Source organism: Macaca nemestrina, chromosome 16 (genome assembly GCF_043159975.1).
Source record: "Macaca nemestrina isolate mMacNem1 chromosome 16, mMacNem.hap1, whole genome shotgun sequence".
In the NCBI taxonomy this organism is placed as follows: Eukaryota; Metazoa; Chordata; class Mammalia; order Primates; family Cercopithecidae; genus Macaca; species Macaca nemestrina.
The window spans coordinates 97,922,226-97,941,476 of NC_092140.1; the positions used below are offsets into that span (position 1 = coordinate 97,922,226).

The following is a 19,251-nucleotide window of genomic DNA, read 5'->3' on the forward strand; positions in this document are numbered from 1 at the left end:
TCTCTACTAAAAATACAAAAAATTAGCTGGACGTGGTGGCGGGCACCTGTAATCCCAGCTACTTGGGAGGCTGAGGCTGGAGAATCTTGAACCCAGGAGGCGGAGGTTGCAGTGAGCCAAGATGGTGCCATTTCACTCCAGTCTGGGCAACAAGAGTAAAACTCCATCTCAAAAAAAAAAAAAAAAATGCTTTCCAGAGCAGCCAATCCTGAGCTGAATATTAAAGAACAAGCAAATGCTAACCAGGCATCAAGGGAACCACGTGTGCAGAGTCACTGAGGCTTAGAACAAACTGCAAATAGATTAGTATCGCTGATACCAAAGACACATGTAGGGATGTAGCAGGCAGCGAAGCTGGGAAGATAGGAAGGGGCCAGATCATGAAGGTCCTTGCTTAGTAACAACATAAAAACTTATCCCCATGTATATACTCTAAGTCAAGTTATGTCAAATATATCTTGCATCCATGTTTTTATTGGCCCTCACAGTAAGTCTATATAAGTTGATCTGGTTGCCAACATTTAAGAATCATGAGCTTTAACACTAAAAACAAAAAAATTCAAATTTCTGCCTTCTTTCTAAAACTCAGAAGACAACACCAGACTCAAATCCCCAAATTCCCGATAGGTTGGAGCTAAGCAAAGGCTTCTGCTTTTAGATGGGAGACAGGCTTTCTGTTCTCCAGAGACATAGTCCCCCTTCCATTATTTCATCCCCAACTCGTTTATATTACGTGCCTGGCTCCTGAAGGCATCTATGTTTGCAAGTGCTGCTCTATGCCGGTTGGTCCATCTGATACAGCTTCTTAGAGTAAAGAGAGAAATAAATAATGGGTTTCCATGGGAATTGTCATGTCTTCAGTGGTTAAAGAATCTGTATTCAGTGTCAGAAGTCAAGGAAATACACAAACAAGCACATGGAAATGACTTAGGCTATACTTTAGAAGAAAGCAAGCAGGCCTATGATTAAATTATCTCAGAAACACAAAGCAGAGCATCATGTTTATAAGTGAGTTCTGCCCGGGCGCGGTGGCTCACATCTGTAATCCCAGCACTTTGGGAGGCCAAGGTGGGCAGATCACTTGAGGTCAGGAGTTCGAGACCAGCCTGGCCAACATCGTAGAACTCCATCTCTACTAAAAAATACAAAAATTAGCCAGGCGTGGTGGCACACGCCTGTAATCCCAGCTACTAGGGAGGCTGAGGCAGGAAAATCCCTTGAGCCTGGGAGCGGAGGTTGCAGTGAGCCAAGATTGCACCACATCACTCTAACCTGGGCGACAGAGCGAGACTCCACCTCAAAAAAAAAAAAAAAAAGTGAGTTCTACATGTTAGTTCTAATGACTAATACCCAAAAAGGAAAGAGAAAATTCAAATAGAGTGACCTTTCAAAGACTTCAATACTATTTTACTATTTTACATAACAAAAAAATTATATCTAGGAATAAATATAACTAAAGAAAAGCAGGATTTAAAGAGAAAATCATAAAACTATTAAATGACATAAAAGAAAATCTAAATAACTCAAAGATACTCAATATTTTTCTATAAAAACACTTATTATTAAGTAGAACCATATTGCTATTTTTGTAGGTCAAAGTATTGGCAATTCCATATGATTCTACCTAAAAATAAATATGACCATTTCCCCCAAATTATAATATAATATGAACTCAGTGGAATTCCAATAAACATTCCAATTGTGCTTTTTACGGAATTTGACAAGCAAAATCTGAAGTATAAAGTATCGCAGTATAAAGGGCCAAGAACAGTCAAGACCATTTCGAAAATGATCTGGTCAGGCCATACCATGTATCAAGATGTGTTAACATTAAGCAATCATAATTTAACTTATGTGGTACAGTGATAGACAAATAGGTCACTGTGAATAAATAAAGAGCCTAGAAACAGAACCACAAATACACAAATACACAAATACATGGGAGCTTCAACATAAAAAAATTCAGATAGTATCTGAGTAGAGCTGGCACAATAACTTAGTGGGAAAAGAAGATCTTATTCAATAAATGAGGCTGGGATCACTGGCTATTTATATGGTAAAAATTAGGTCCTTACTTCACACCATACACATACCCCTCCCCAGAAGAAAATCTAGATAGATTAAAAACCTAAATAAGAAAACACAAAATATTAAATGAATCTTTTAAACTGATTTTATGAAGAAAGTATACAAGGTGAATGCTTTATGATATCAGGGTAGGAAAAGATTTCTTAAGTAACAAAAAGCACAAAGTATAATAAAAAAATACTGATAAATTTGATTATGTTAAAAAATGTAAAGCTTTGTATTAAAAATTCACCATGGCCAGGGACTGTGATGTACACCTGTAATCCCAACTACTCGGGAGGCTGAGGCTGGAGGATCACTTGAGCCTAAGAGTTCAAGGCTGCAGTGAGCTATGATCTTGCCACTGCAGTCCAGCCTGGGCAATAGAAACAGACCTCATCTCAATAAATAAGTAAATAAATAAAATAAAAATTTACCATAAGTGAAGTTTAAAAGACTGTTCATACAATGAAGGAAGACTTGAAATGTATTAAGCCAACAAAGAATTAGCATCCCAAACATAAAGAACCCTAAAATCATTGACAAAAACACAAATAGGACAATAGAAAAATGGGCAAAGGATAGAAACAGGCAATTCACCAAAAAAGAAACCTGGAATGGCCAATAAAAATATTTCGCCTGACTAGTAATCAGGGAAATGTAGATTAAAACCACAACAAGATACCTTTTCACGTCAATCATTTTGCCATCAATTAAAAAGCATGGGCTGGGCGTGGTGGTTCACACCTGTAATCCCAGCACTTTGGGAGGCCAAGGCTGGTGGATCACCTGAGGTCAGGAGTTCAAGCCCAGCCAACATGATGAAACCCTGTCTCTACAAAAATACAAAAATTAGCCAGGTGCAGTGGTGGGCGCCTGTAATCCAGGCTACTCGGGAGGCCAAGACAGGAGAATCACTTGAACCCAGGAGGCAAAGTTTGCAGTGAACCAAGATTGCACCACTGCACTCCAGCCTGGGCGACAGCAACATTCCACCTCAAAAAAAAAAAAAAAAAAAGGATAAATATAAAAGCATTGCTGAATGGGAAAACAATCAAGTTGAAAAGGATATATAATCTATAATACCTGTTATTTTGAATTTTTAAGCACACAAAATAATAGTCTGTGTTCTGTAGAGATATGTACCTATGTAGAAAAAGTACAAAAGCATGCATGAGAGTTTACACACCAATTTCAGGTACCTCTGGAGAGAGAGGGTAAAGGAAGGGATAAAGTATCTATAAATCTTATTTCCTATAAAAGACAGAGAGAAATGGGTCTATCTAAAGCAAACATGGCAAAATGTTGACCCCTGATCATCTTAATGGTTGACACATGGGTTATGTTTTTCCTGCACTTTAAAATTTTTGAAAAGTGCTCACAGTCAAAAAAATTAAAATTAAACTAAAAATAGAACCCCTTTAAAAAGGTATTTTCCTCGGCAGAACAGAGCCTGTATCCTAGGATTTGAGTCATATAAAGTGAATATCAACAGATTAAGGTATTAGAGAAAACAGGGGGAGACAACAATGAATTAAGTATGAACAAAAGATCTGAGGAATGAGACAAGCTATAAATCACTGCTTATTTTTGAAAGAAGGGAAATAAACAGCAAGAGTGGAGGATGATGACAGTTGTGAGCATTTGAGTGGCCTATCTGATGGGGACGCATCAGTGTCTCTGTGTCATTTGTTATAGTGCAATAGAGGGCACGTCAGAAAGAAGAGCTTTGCCCATTGAATTTGGACACCTTCTCACCCCATTTCCTCTCCTTCATGGACTAGAAGAAGGAATCTGTGCCAGATGATGTTAGCTCATGAGCATCCTGGCTACTATCTCTCACCTTTCATAATTACATGCTCTCCTTGAATCCAAGTCCTTTAACTGTATTTGCTCATGGGGCCAGCCCCCTTTTTTTTTTTTTTTTTTTTTTTTTGGTCAATTTTTAGTAGAGATGGAGTCTCACTATGTTGCCCAGGCTGGCCTCAAACTCCTGGACTCAAGCGATCTGCCCACCTCAGCCTCCCAAAGTGCTGGGATTACAGGCATGAGTTGGGGATTTGAGTGATAGAAAATTGGCTGAGTTTCAGATCTGCTGCAATGGAGATGATTGTAATGATTGTAGGTAGCAAGATAGCTGCTATTATAAATGTTCATTGACTTCGAGCAACTGTACAGCCACACTTTTATTTTCTGTGATTGCCATTTACACTATATCTTACACTTCTCAAAGCTTCAATGCTTCCATTTAAGTTATCTTAATTGACCATGAAATAGGTGGAGCAGGTATTATTCTCATTTTACCGATAAGGAAATAACCCCAAAGAGATTAAGTGACTTAGCCAAGGTTCTGGGGAAGAGCTGTCATTTTTTCCTGTTATCTGGGTTTAAAATATTAGAATCACCTTGGACTCATCTCTCTCTTTTTCTATTGCTGTATCCAGTAAAGCACCAATTCCTACAGGTTGTTTCTACAAAGTGTCTGTTTCCATTTCTTCCTCTATACTTCCTGTCAAGCAGGAAGTTCCCACCATCCAGGTTTGAGACTTCATCATTCCTTGCCTGAATTACAACTGATGAGCAGAACTTGCAGATGCTATGCCTTCCTCATTCCAGTCCAGCCTGTATTCTCCTTCTAGACTGAACGTCCTTAAATGTCGCTTTCACTATGCTCAGAAATCTTCATGATTCCCTTTCCTTTTACATTTAATTGAAACTCCTCAACCAGGATTTCAAAGCTCTCCTTAATCTGAATTCGCCTTTTCCAGTCACCTACTCAAAACAGGTCTTTGGAAATAAAAATGGCTAATACACACATGAAAAAATGTTCAAAGAAATACAAATTAAAACAATCATTTTCATCTATCAAATCAGCAAAGTTTTGTGTTTTTTATTTTTTAGACGATACTGCTCATTCTCCACTCCTGCTATTTATTTCCCTTCTTATGAAAATACGCATGTTATTACCCTCATAATTTGTCTCCATCCCTCAGATCTTTTGTTCATACTTAATTCATTGTTGTCTCCCCTGGTTTCTCTACTACCTTAATCTGTTGATGCTCACTTTGTAATTCCCCAAAACTAGAATTTGTAGGCAAGGATTTCTTTTGCTTGACAGTTCGTCACCAGTATCTAGAATAGTGTCTAGGACATAGTAGGAGCTAAAAAAATATTTGTTATATAAATGAACAAACTGTGTTTTCAGAAAATACACTTTAGAAAGACTAAAGAAACAACATTTGGGAGGTGAGACTGTAGGTGTTTGGAGTTTGTGCGTTTTTTACATTTCTTTCTTTCTTTCTTTTTTTGAGATGGAGACTTGCTCTGTCACCCAGGCTGGAGTGCAGTGGCACCATCTTGGCTCACTGTAAGCTCCACCTCCCGGGTTCAAGCGATTCTTCTGCCTCAGCCGTCCGAGTAGCTGGGACTACAGGTGCAAGCCACCATGCCCAGCTAATTTTTGTATTTTTAGTAGAGCTAGGGTGTCACCGTATTGGCCAGGCTAGTCTCAAACTCCTAGACCTCGTGATCTGCCCACCTCAGCCTCCCAAAGTGCTGGGATTACAGACATGAGTCACTGCGCTCACTGTTTACATTTCTTTAATTGGCAAATAATAGTAATTATATATATGGATGGGGTACCGTGTGATGTTTTAATATTAATACATGTATACAATGGGAAAGATCAAATAAGCCTGATTAGCATACTCATCACCTCAAATATCATTTCTCTGTGGTGGGAACACTTCAAATCCTCCCTTTTGGCTGTTTTGAAGTGTGCATTATTTTTAACTGTTGTCACTTTGCTGTGTAATAGAATGCCAGAACATATTCCTCTTATCTAACTGTAACTTTGTACCCAGTGACCAATATCTTCTCTTTCTGTATCCAACTGTCCCCACCCCAGCCTCTGGTAGCCATCACTCTACTCTTTACATCTGTGAGTTCAGCTTTTTTAGACGCCACGTATAGGTGAAATCATGCATTTGTCTCTCAGTGCCTGGCTCATTTCGCTCAACATAATGTCCTCCAGGTTCATCCATATTGTCATAAATGACAGAATTTCCTGTTGTTTTTTAAGGCTGTAGTATTCCATTGTGTATATACACCAGATTTTTAAGATCTATTCATCCATTGATGGACACATAGGTTGCCTCCATATCTTGGTTCTTGTGAATAATGCTGCAATAAACATGGGAATACAGACATCTCTTCAGCATACTGATTTCAATTTCTTTGGATAGATAACCAGTAGTGGGATTGCTAGATCACATAGCAGTTTTCTTTTTAGTTGTTTGAGAGGCTCCATATGGTTTTCCAAAATGACCGTACTAATTTATAATGCCACCAACTATGTATAAGGGGACCCTTCTCTCCACACCCTCGTCAACACTTGTGATCTTTAATCTTTTTGATAATAGCTAATCTCATAGGTGTGAGGTGCTACCTCATTTGTTTTTTTCTTTTTCTTTTTTTTTTTTTTTTGAGACAGAGTCTCACTCTGTCACCTAGGCCAGAGTGCAGTGGCACGATCTTGGCTCACTGCAACCTCTGCCTCCCAAGTTCAAGTGATTCTCCTGCTGCAGCCTCCTGAGTAGTTGGGATTACAGGCATGCGCCACCACACCCTGCTAATTTTTGTATTTTTGGTAGAGATTGGCTTTCATCATGTTGGCCAGGCTGGTCTTAAACTCCTGACCTCAGATGATCCGCCCACCTCGGCCTCCCAAAGTGCTGGGATTACACGCGTGAGCCACTTGCACCTGGCCTCATTTGGTTTTGATTTACATTTCTGTGATTAGAGATGGTGAGTATTTTTTTTCATATATCTACTGGCCATCTGTCTTCTTTTGAAAAATGTCTATTCAATTTCTTTGCCCATTTTTAAACAGGATTATTGGTTTTCCTGTTATTGAGTAATTTGAGTTCCTTGTATATTTTGGATATTGGCTCCTTATCTGATGTATGATTTGCAAATATTTTTCCCAATCTGTTGGTTGTCTCTTCACTCTATTAATTGTGTCTTTTGCTGTGCAAAAGCTTTTTAGTTTGATGCAATCCCATTTGCCTATTTTTGCTTTCGTTGCCTGTGCTTTTGGGGTCATAGCCAAGAAATCTCTTCCCAGACCAATATCATGGAGTTTTTCCCCCAAATTTTCTTCTAGTAGTTTTATAGTTTCAGGTCTTACATTTAAGTTTTTAATCCATATTGAGTTCATTTTTATATAAGGGATAAGAGAAGGGTCCATTTTCATTTTTCTGTATGTAGATATCCAGTTTTCCCAACACCATTTATTAAGGAGACTATCCTTTCCCCATTGCGTGTTCTTGGCACCTTGTCAAAAATCAATTGACCATAGATCTTTGGGTTGATTTCTGGGCCCTCGCTTATTCCATTGGTTGATGAATCTGTTTTTATAACAGTACCATGCTGTTTTGATTATCATAGCTTTGTAATATTACATTTTCTTTTTTTATGCTTTCAAATGTTTCTCAAGTTTTCTATATTAAGTACATCTTTCATAATCAGGAGAAATACACAAACTATTTAAACTAACGAAATACAGCCTATAGTCTGGCCAGGCCTGTTTTATCACTATCCTGGAACAATTACTCAATCCTGTTTATTTCTACATCATGCTATTTCTCATGCTTTCCTTTCTCACTTCACCTCTGACAATCTTTCAAACCTCAACTCGAGGCCCACCTCTTCTATGCAGCCTTCCCCAAGTGCACCCTTCCTTACTGATCTCCTTCCCTGTGCCAGACTTTCCACTTAATTAGTTATACTGTGCTACATTCACTCATTCTCATTCATTAAATATTTTCTATTTGCTGGCTTGTGTGTGTGAGTGTATGTGTTGAGCATGTGAGGGAGAGAGAGAATGTATATGTGTGTGTTTGGTATGAATTAATTTTTCCTTCTCAACAGATACCATGTCTTAGCCTGACCACATCTTAGCCTGTTTTTTTTGTAACATGAACTGATGGCAGAGTAAATGCTCAACAAACACTTGGTGATAGTACAAGGTATTGAAGCTTCAAGGTCTTGAAGCCTTTCAGGGGTCTGAAAATTCTTGGGGCTCCTTCTACTACACAATACTCTGTAGTAACCCTTAAGCTTACATTTACTGAGCACTTACTAGGTGCCATGGGCTTGCCATTTATTTTTTCATTTATAGAGTAAGAATTACTTTCATTTTTATCTTAAGATTAAGGAAACTGAAACTTAGAAAGATCAAGTAACTTGCTTAAGTGACAAAGCTTGAAGCGCTAAGGCATGGATTAAAACACAGCCCAGGCAAGCTCGTTATCACTAGGCTATATTGACTCACCAGGCTTTATGACAAATGAAATATTATTTCCTTTGACCCATATGCCACAAATGTGCTTTCAGTCAAACTGCATGCTCTTGGTGAAGTTACTTAACCTCACAGAATCTCAGTTTCCTCGTTTGTAAGAGGAAGACATTGTTAGCTGACGGACTGGTTGTAAATGTCAAGGTACGAAAGTGTGTCACATAATGCCGAGCACATAGAGGGCGTTGAGTCAATAATAGTTGTTATTATTAGATATGCTGCCTTCTTGATATCTGCAACTTTCAAGCTGGGCATGGCAGCTGCCTCGCGTTTCTTTCTACAGGGTGGGTGGATCTGCATCTCCGAAGCTGAGGATCACAGCTCTGCTGGGTGGTGAAGGTGCTATTAGAAAGCTTGTAAAAAAAAAAAAAAAAAAAAAAAAAAAAAGAAGGAAAGAAAAGCAAAAGAAAGCCTGGACCCAGAGAAAACAAATAATCAACCCTGCCCCAGGTTCACTAGAGCTCGGATTTCCTTGTCTGAATGCATAATGATAGGAAGAAGGCTGTGTTACAGAAGTAGCTGTTTTTTGTTTGTCATCCAGGCCCACTAATCTAAACATCTCACACTCCTCAGGAATTATTTTAGGACCAGGAAGCAGCACGCTGTTTATTGAAAGAGTCACAGAAGAGGATGAAGGTGTCTATCACTGCAAAGCCACCAACCAGAAGGGCTCCGTGGAAAGTTCAGCATACCTCACTGTTCAAGGTAAACAGCTGCTTAAGAAAGCAACAAGAAATTGGTCAGACATCTATTTCCCTGTTTGTTTAACTTTCCACCTCCCAGTCTCCTGCTGCCCACTCCAGTCTGTTCCTTTCCCTGACCTCCTTCTCCCCTCTCCCTGCCACTCCGGGAAGGGACTGTCTGGTTCTGTCTGGCAAAGCAGAAGGTGAAGACACTGGCTGGACATCCTTGAGAGCCCAAAATCTGAACGCGGTGTCTGTAGGAGAAGTCGTTCCCAGAAGAAAGGAAACCCAGTTCTGACCGTGTGATGATGCCCTGCCACAGAGAGTGGCCAGAGTAGTCCACACCTGTGAGAGAGACGTCCAAGAAGGAAGAAAAGGGAGGGGGTAGGTGAGGAGGGGGAACTCGCACACTTAAAATTGTTCATTTGTTTTCCTTTTCTAATTCCCAGGAGTTAGACATATGCTGCTATTCCAAATGCTTTAATAAGCTGGCTTTTAAAATGAAGTGTGCTGTAATATTTTATCAGAGAGAAGCAACACGTAATCAACAGACCACATTTAAGAAAAATATTCCAAGTGCTTCCTCTTTATAGGTCTCAGACAGTTTGCTCAGCAGCAAAATACAAAGAGGCCTAATCCTGCCCTGGCTATGGCCATGTGGCTTACATTTGGAAAACAGTTCGACCTCAATTTCAATTCTCTAATGCTAAGAATCATCCAAAACATAAAATTTACAACATCATAAAATATCAGATTGGCACCTCTTAGATGTAAATATCTGTGGCATATTGAGGTTTGACGTGAAAAGATGGAATTTGTTCAGTAGCCTATTTCCAAATGCTAACCAGTCGACTTCAGAATATGCAAGTATTTTGCGGGGAGGAACTAGGAAGAAGGCAATGTAATTCAGTTTCTTTCCCCCTGAAACTTACATTGCTTAAATATTTTAACTCTGAGAATTCAAACCCCTTTAAAACAGAACATCATCTCTATTCTTTTACAAGGAGATGATTTAAAGAGCACCCTGAAAGTCTGAAACTGCTCTGCCACAAATTTATACTTCCAGAAAAACTGAGAGGGTAGCATTCCCCAAATACCTTTAGTAATGGTTTTGTCTCCCAAATAATCCTTGTTCTAAAATATTATGTTCACTTTTCTGTTCGCTCATACAGAAACAGTTTATTAGCATCTCTGTTTAACACCTTCTTCCCCAGATGGCTGCTAATCTGTCTTTTAACAGGCACCCCAGACATACAGCCCTCAGGAATGGCCATGTTGGGCCAGGGAACACAGAGAGCAAGGAGACCTCACTAATCCTCAGAGCAAATGTCATTTCCCCCATATCCTCCCAACAACCTCGTGAGATACACAGAGCAGTGATAAACCTCCAGAGAGGTCTGAACTGACTCAACTAACTCATACAGTCTAGTCATGGCAGACCGGAGGAGAAAACTGAGCTTTTCTCAGACTCCCCTCCCCTCACCCCATGACTGCCTTCCCCTGTGCCCACCCCTCTACCAGGGAATATGGGGCAGCAATGGCTGGACTCTGATGGCCTGGGAGGAGCCTGGCTGTGAAGCAGTGCTGTTTTTGTGTGTTTGTAGTTCTCCCCAAAGTCTTGACTTCCTTCCCTTTTCTGCCAGGTTAATCTGGGTTTCTCAGAAGCCAGTGTGCTTAAAATTGTGCATTTACGACATCTGTGAGTTTCTTCTCCCCACCTTCAGAACCACCACCCTTCTGTTCGCCAGCAGTCTGCTCTGCAGGAGGCCTGCTATTATTCTTTCACTGCTCCAGGCCAGATCAGCAGCACCGGGGGGCCTTCCAGATTGGATTAGAGTCAGTCTTTTGGCCATTGGTGAGCTCGACTTGCCACATAACGCCAAGCATGGCCTCTGTTTGTGATGTTAGTGCATCCTGGAATGTCTTTTGTACAGGCTCCATTCCCTATTCCAGCCAAATCCTTCTTGTGCTCTCAGGCCAGCTGAAATGCTTTCTGCCCTGGACTATCCTCCAGGATGAACAGCTGACGCAGATACTCATTCTCTGCTCTCTCACTCCCCACTTCTGGAATCATTAGTCAGTACTTATTTTATTCTGCCTTTTATTATTATTTTGACGTTGATATGCTTCTCTTCCCTACCAAATTATAAACTTTTGAGACAGTACTGTCTGACATATCTTTGTATCCCATACACATGCCCAGCACTTAGCACGAAACATTTATTTAGTACCTTTATGTGCAGGCACTGTGCTGGACACGTGACATACTTAATCCTATTAACCTTGTAAGAATTTGAAGCAGTCAATAGTAGTATCTTCAGTCTACAGATGGGAAGACAGAAGCTCAAAGAAGTTAAATAACTTGCCCAAAGTTGCACAAAGACTACATGGTGAGGCTGAAACGTGAGTCCATGTAAACCTCAGAATATTTTCACCGTTGCTCCACTCTTCTCATTCCTGAGGTGCCTGAGGAAGTTGTCTGCAAGGACTTAGGATAAAATTGAGCAAAAGCACTCTTCTAGTGATCCTGTTATTTTTATTTTCTCCATTTCTCTTATGTTTACATGCCTCTAGACTTCCTACGCTGATTCCTTTTCTCATTAATGTTATGCTTCTCTGAAAAGTCAGATGTTAAGAATACTGCATTACTGATCATTTCTTTTTTTTTTTTTTTTTTGTATTTTTTTTTTAGTAGAGACGGGGTTTCACCGTGTTAGCCAGGATGGTCTCGATCTCCTGACCTCGTGATCTGCCCATCTTGGCCTCCCAAAGTTCTGGGATTACAGGCTTGAGCCACCGTGCCTGGCCCTACTGATAATTTCTAAACCTTTCTGTTAGCCATATCATTTACTCTTGTGAAAAGTGGAGGTAATTTTCACTTGAATTGCCCATATTGGTTGCCACATATATATAATATATGGCATATATAATGGAATATGTAAACATATATTCCATTCTGTTGTTCATTATTGCGTCCAACTGCCATGATTTTGAACTCTGTGTCTGCTTGTTGTAGTTTGTTGGCCTTCTCCTTTGCTCTCTTTTGTAAGAGTGATGGCTATGTCCAACCTTTTTTGCTTAAAAATTGTAGTTAGCTGAAAACATGGACTATGTCATTGGCAATCACCCAGCCACACCTGAAATATTGTGCCCATTTATAAAAGAAACAAATAAGTAGAGCTATATCCTGGATATGAATAAGATAGTGCCAGAAAAGAGGATACTTAGTCCAAAAAAGAGACAACATGAGGGTAACAAGATTGTTGTCTTCAAATACTTAAGGAGCTTTCGGACAGAAGAGGCATGTAACCCATTCTTTGACACACCAGAAAAGATAACTAGAACCAAGCAAAGGGAGATGGTAGTGAAATCTCCAAGAGGCAGGTTTCAAGTCTATATAAGAATATAATTTTGCACAGGAAGAAATTTTGAATGTTAATAGTATGTGGACCTTAGAAAAGCTTGCATGTATGAGTCCGATGCAGTGTCTTGAATGGAAGTAGTTTGGGTTCACTGGATTAAAATTTGATCCTGGGATGCTGTTCACAACAGCTGAATACGACACCTGCTCAGTAATTTTATAATTGAAATGGGACTCTTCTTCTAGAGTCATTGTTCTTACCACCCTGGTAGCTAAGAAACATTCCCTAGATTTAGACTTTATTTCCTGTTAGATGCATATGGACCCTCACACTGACCTATCTTGTCAAATTGAGTTTAGGAAATGAAACCAAGCGAACAAGTTGTGTCTGTGGCTATGTTTAACAGATTTAAAGAGGTTGGTGAATTAGCCAGGAAGGAAACTGTCTGCTCTTTTTATTTCCTTTGAAAAAGGATTCTTATACCCACAGATAAAACAATGTGTTATTTTTGTATCTGTAAAGGATGAATGAACTGTGGAGTCAAAGTACCTTCTTTAAATAATCACAGGTCTTGTTTGGTTTGGACCTAGCGCCAGCACGAGGACTCATGAAGCGCTCAAAGGGGAAATTCCATATCAAAACCGACAACAGAAGTGTTAGTAACCAAAATCATTTCTGAAATTAACATAGCGCTCAATAGCCCTGGAACTCAATGGGGCTGTTACAGTTTCATCCAAGGACTTAAGCTATGCTTTATAATTATTATTGCAAATAACCACAACATATATAAGAACACTCTTTTTTTATTTTTTATTTTTATTTTATTTTATTTTATTTTATTTTATTTTATTTTATTTTTTGAGACACAGTCTTGCTCTGTCAGCCAGGCTGGAGTGCAGTGGCACGATCCCGGCTCATTGCAACCTCTGCCTCCCGAGCTCAAGCAATTCTTCTGCGTCAGCCTCCCGAGTAGCTGGGATTACAGGCGTGCGCCACCACGCCTGGCTAATTTTTGTATTTTTAGTAGAGACAAGGTTTCACCATATTGGCCAGGCTGGTCTCGAACTCCTGACCTCAGGTAATCCACCCACCCCCCACCTCCCAAACTGCTGGGATTACAGACGTGAGCCATTGCGCCCCGCCAAGAACATTCTTATATCAGATTTAGGCCTTACTATATTTCAGTATCATTTATAAGTACATAGGAGAAGACAACTTGAAGAAGAACAACTATCATTTTAAGCATTTTTTAAAGATGATTGACGGATACAAAAATCACAAAAGCACAAAAGGACTATGTCAGGGTCCTGCAGTCTAAATGCTGGTCATGGCATTAGAGGCTGATATGCAAACGATTGCACGTTGTCACTTGCTTGAGAAAGGACTCATCCAGTAGAAATTAGACACTATGTTCCCTAATAAATTAAATTCCAAAAGTCAAGAATAGAAAAAACTGAAAACAATATGGCCGTGGGTCTTCAGTCACTCCTTTGTATTGTCCTTGGCCAGCTATCAGTTTTCGGTTCTCCATTTTGACCTTCCTCTGATCCCTGACTGACCTCCTTCCACGTTAGCTCCTCTCTTCCTGAATCCTGCCCCCAAATTCACTCCTATGACTATCCTGGCAGTGAGAAAGGATGTGATAAACTAATTCGCATGAATATGTTGGGGATTGATGTTACGCCTCTCATGGGTGTTGGCTATTTAGAAAGGTTTCCCGAGGAGAGAGCAGTGCTCAAAACAGAGATGAACCAGCTGGCAATAATGCCAATAGGAGGGCTGAGGGACAGGGATACACATGCCTTTATACTTCACATCTAACCAGTGACATAAAGCTGGCCTTGATCAAGAAGAATTAAAAAAAAAAAAAAAAAAAATGGTGATGGAATTCAATTAGGCTGATTTGAGGTCTTTGTAGAGAGTTCTTGAGGCAAAATAATTTAAACTCAAAAGATATTCATCTTAATTCCTTCTGTAGAAACTAGACTGGCATAAAACTGCATTGGGTATTATAGAAGTGGGTGTTAGGCCTAGGGAACTTGGTGCTGGGCTCTTTGAGGGCCTGGGACCATGTAATTAATATCTTGCACTTATAGAACATGAAGTGCACTATTTTATGCACATCCATAATCCTACTTAAGTTTTGCAATAATCCTATAGGTACAAGGAAGTACAGTTAGTTAAAAGTGAGAATCTAGGCACAAAAAGGTTAAGTGACTTGTCCAGAGTTACACAGCTAGGAAATGGCAGAGCTGAGAATTGGAACCATGTTCAACCATCCTGCTCTATTGCATCTCAACTCTAAGGTAGCACAGCACGGTGGTTAAAAAGACCCACTCTAAAGCCGGATGCCTCACTCTTCATGAGCTGCATAACCTTTGCCAAGTTCCTTACCTTCCTGGTGCTTCCAGTCTCTCGTTGTAAAATGGGCATGCTAATGATGGTATACCAGTCTTTATAGGGTTGTTGTAAGGATTAACACATTTAAAACAGCATCTGGCATATAATAAAAATTTTGTAACTGTTAGCTAACATTACCATTTGTTAATACGATATACCAAATTGCATTTCAACAGAAGTTATACTTTTCCTGGACTCAACTAGTAGGTCACTTAAAAGGTGTTCTAAGCCACAGAATTCCTGTTTGACTTAAGGATTTGTTAATACGATATACCAAATTCCATTTCAACAGAAGTTATACTTTTCCTGGACTCAACTAGTAGGTCACTTAAAAGGTGTTCTAAGCCACAGAATTCCTGTTTGACTTAAGGATTTAACTTGTGAAAAAAGAAATGTGTTCCAGAACTAATGTCACATAACAGCAATTTAAATATCCTTACTTAAAAGTACTCTTGAAAATGTACTTGAAATTTAATGGGAATACAGCATTTCCATACATCACTGTCCTTTGGAGTAGTTCCAAATTGGTGTACATAGATTCCTAAAAAACTTCATCAACAGTAACAAAGGCCTGCAGGCCTATTTTAACATTTCAATAGGCTCTAGAGAAACCATATTGTAAGGTTACTTGGATTATGATGACTGGGTTTTAGATAGGAGATGACACTGGTTGAGTGACTCGTGTTGCTCAGGGATCTTGCGAGTCAGGTCAAAGTGCATCTGAGTAATTTTCTTTTCATCCATACCTAAATCTTTATGGAGACTTCCTCTGAGTCAATGCTGGAGACTCAAAGCGAACAAGAAACATGTCCTTCTCTTGAGGTTCTAATAGGTTAATGGGCAATAAACCCACATAAGTAGTTACTCAAATTATAATAACAATAGAACCAGAGAATAACATCTAAACTAACCTCTAGGGTCAGGCAAATTTCTCAGGGAAGTGGTGGACCAGTTGTTTGCAGAAATTGATAAGTACTTAGGTCCAAATCTGATTTGTTTCAGAAAGAAAAGGCAAATTGTATTAAATAATACATGCCATGTGTTTGGATGGAAAAAAAAAAAAGATACCCTGCACTTGAGGTCCAAAAAGTGATATGGAAAAAAAAAAAGAAAAGGGTTGGGGTAAGGGGTGTAGATGGAGAAACAGCGAGTGTGGGAGAGCGAGAAAGGAAGGGAGGGAGGGAGGGAGAGAGAGAAGGGAAAGAAGGAAGGAAGGAGGGGAGGAGAAGGAAAGAAGGGAGGGAGGGAGGGAGGAAAGGAAGGAAGGAAGGAAGGAAGGAAGGAAGGAAGGAAGGAAGGAAGGAAGGAAGGAAGGAAGGAAGGAAGGAAGGAAGGCAGGCTTCAAAATGATAGCTAACACTAGGTTTACACAATTCACGTGTGAGGAAGGGGCTGTTATCTCTACTTTGTAAGGATGAGGAAACTGGGGCACAGAGTACCTGCCCTTTCCTGATGAAACCTGTGTTCGGTCCCTAAGTGAAGGCAGGCCCTGGGCCAAGGTGCTCTGGTCTGGTCTTTTGCTTGGGGTGTTTCCTTAACTCCTTGGGAAACTGGTTATACTGCATGAGCTGAGTTGGTTGGCTCTGCTGCCTACCCATTCATGCGGTCTGATGCCACACAGTGCCATACGTCAGGGCTGGTGTGATGCCGCCAGACCATGCAGCCCAGGCCGTGTGTACAGAGAGCTACTGTTGCTATCAGGAAAGCTCAGGACACTGTGCAGCTGCAGAGACTTCAGGCAAGATACATACCCCTTCAGAACTCAGACCATCCCTGGTGTGGCATCTCCCCTCCCTATTCCAAAAGGGATGGTATAAAGCTTGGGAGAGTAATCGACGTGGAATGCTCTGTGCAACCAGGTCAACTGTCTGTCATAGATACAGTTATCATACACTCTTTAAATTGGCTATATTCTTGTCAGTATCCCAAATAAAAGTAACCTTGTACTGTGTCCTGATGCTGGCCTTTCACACACATCATGCGGGAGCCATGTCCCTGAGACCCAGTGCTAACTCCTAGTTACTGTCAAATCCCACCCACATTTCCCTGGCCTCTTTCCCCTCCTATGTGCAGCTGGGTTATCTCATGCACTTAGCTCATCAGCTGTCACCAGCAAGTTGAAGCTGGGTTTAATCAGGCCAGTGTGTGGATGTCTGACTGCTGAAAAAACACCTAAGGGTTCACTGCAGTCAGTCACCCAGCATAAGACTGTCCTAACAGTCGCTTTTCAAACAGAGATAGAGACTGAGCCATCAAATGCAATAGAGCATTGATATTACAGCACATACTGTAAAATTCTAATATTTTTCAATAAGCAGTACTGAGCATTATTAATATTAAATAGATCTTTCCTTCCCGATAAATGGTCATCTTGAGGATGTTTTTTAATGGGCTGATTCCTTAAATGTGTAAGTGTTTGCACACAAACACATTTGGTCCCACTGAAACGAATTTTGCTTGAGTAAGGACTGTGGAATTAGACTTTGGGGGTCAGCTTCCTGTCCCACAGAATGCAGTGGGAAAGTTCCCACAATCAAGGGGGCCTCTCTTAGTGCATTCCATGCGGGAAGCATCTGCAGAGGTTTTATGCAGACAGTGCAGTGTCTCAAGATGCTATCAGCATCTCCGACAGCCAAAGGCCACTGTGTCCTGAGAGGATCCCAATCCCAATCAAATTCCACAAAACTTATCTGCAGCATAAGCAAGAATGTGTGTGCGTGTGTGCGTGTGTGCGTGTGTGTGTGTGCGTGTGTGTGTGTGTGTGTGCAGCAAGGCCGCATTAAACCTCACTCACTGTGGAGAAAGAAACCAAACTCTTATGAACGTGAGCTTACAATCTTCCCATTGGGAGGACGTGTACTGAGAGAAAAGGTTATCATACTGAGAAATCTCTTTAAGGAAGTTATTTTCAATCAACCCCATGAGGTTCAGGGAAACTTAAGCACAGCTGACAAAGCAGCAAATAAGCCAATTCATTCATTTGACCACTATTTTCAGGATGTCTACTATATGCCAGGCACTGTTCTGAACCCTGGAGATGTAGCGGTGAACAAGAGAACCATAGCCCTACATTCTGCTGCTTCACTCAGAATTTATAACACGCTCATCAGTTCATATTTGAATACCAGACTGTGAGAGCTCCAACCATGCCCTTTCTCTTCTCACTGTATACTGGCACCTAGAACATATCTGCAACAGAGGTGGTGGTCTGTATGTTTTATGAAGTAATACACAGGAACAAAGATGTGACCCTAAACTCTTTTTTTTTTTTTTTTTTTTTGAGATGGAGTCTTGCTCTGTAGCTCAGGCTGGAGTACAGTGGCACAGTGGCACGATCTCAGCTCACTGCAACCTCCGCCTCCCAGGTTCAAGCAATTCCCCTGCCTCAGCCTCCTGAGTAGCTGGGATTACAGGCGCCTGCCACCACATCCAGCTAATTTTTTGTACTTTTAGTAGAGATGGGGTTTCACTGTATTAGCCAGGATGGTCTCGATCTCTTGACCTCATGATCTACCCGCCTCGGGCTCCCAAAGTGCTGGGATTACAGGCGTGAGCCACCGCGCCTGGCCCCTAAACTCTTTAAAACCCTCATGAAATTCTTTAGAGATAGGTAAAGCAAAACATATATATATTTATTTATTCACCCAACCTGATGAGTAGGGTGAATAAGTTATGGACTCAGTCGACAGGAAGCACACATTTTGGCAGAGAAATAGCAAAAGCCAAAGCATGGAGGTTCAGAAGGGTTGGTGTATTTCAGAAACTGTAAGAACTGTGGCATGACTGAAGCAAGTGGGAGGACAGCAGGAGATGAAGCTGAAAAGAGGCAAGGTTGGGCATAAAGGATTTAAGGATTTGGACTTCTATCCTGACGGTGATAGGGAACAGACAATGGAATTTAGACAGAGGAGTAATAGGATTTTAAATTGGTGATTTGGCAAGATCACTCTGGCTGCAGAGGTGGAGGACAGACTGGAGGGAGCCATGGCCAATGAGGTAGTCCTGGTGAGAACTGATAAGGCCTTATTTTAGGCAGTCACAGCTGGGTAGGAGAGCTGATAATTTAACGATCCAAGGAAATAGAATGGGCAGGACTTCGTGATGGGCTGGATGGAGAGAAAAAATCAGTTTCCACTCCAGACTAAAAGATAACTTTGTGGCGGGGACTATGGCCAATAGGAAGTGATTAATCTGTGCTTATAAAGGCTGGAAGGATCAGAGAGGAGGAAGTGGCGTACTCCTGGAAGCTTAGTGGTTAGCATGTGCAGTCAGATTATCTGGGTTAAAATCACAGCTCCACCACTTGCAGGCTGTGTGACTTTGGGCAAGAGGCTTAATCTGTCTCTGTCTCAATTTCCTCATTCATCATACAACGGGAATA

The 19,251-nt window shown here is 40.6% G+C and overlaps 2 protein-coding genes across 5 annotated transcripts in view; one reads left to right on the top strand and one right to left on the bottom strand.

Moving 5' to 3' along the window:
- The window catches only part of LOC105490191 (uncharacterized), a 293,460-nt gene that overhangs the window by 220,194 nt on the left and 54,015 nt on the right, over positions 1-19,251 (bottom strand). The gene's annotated exons all lie outside the window — the stretch shown is intronic.
- The window catches only part of LOC105490192 (fms related receptor tyrosine kinase 1), a 196,491-nt gene that overhangs the window by 129,886 nt on the left and 47,354 nt on the right, over positions 1-19,251 (top strand). The window contains exon 15 of the mRNA XM_011755594.3: positions 8,999-9,130. Coding sequence (XP_011753896.2) covers positions 8,999-9,130 — 132 coding nt within the window. The remainder of the gene's footprint in view (positions 1-8,998; positions 9,131-19,251) is intronic.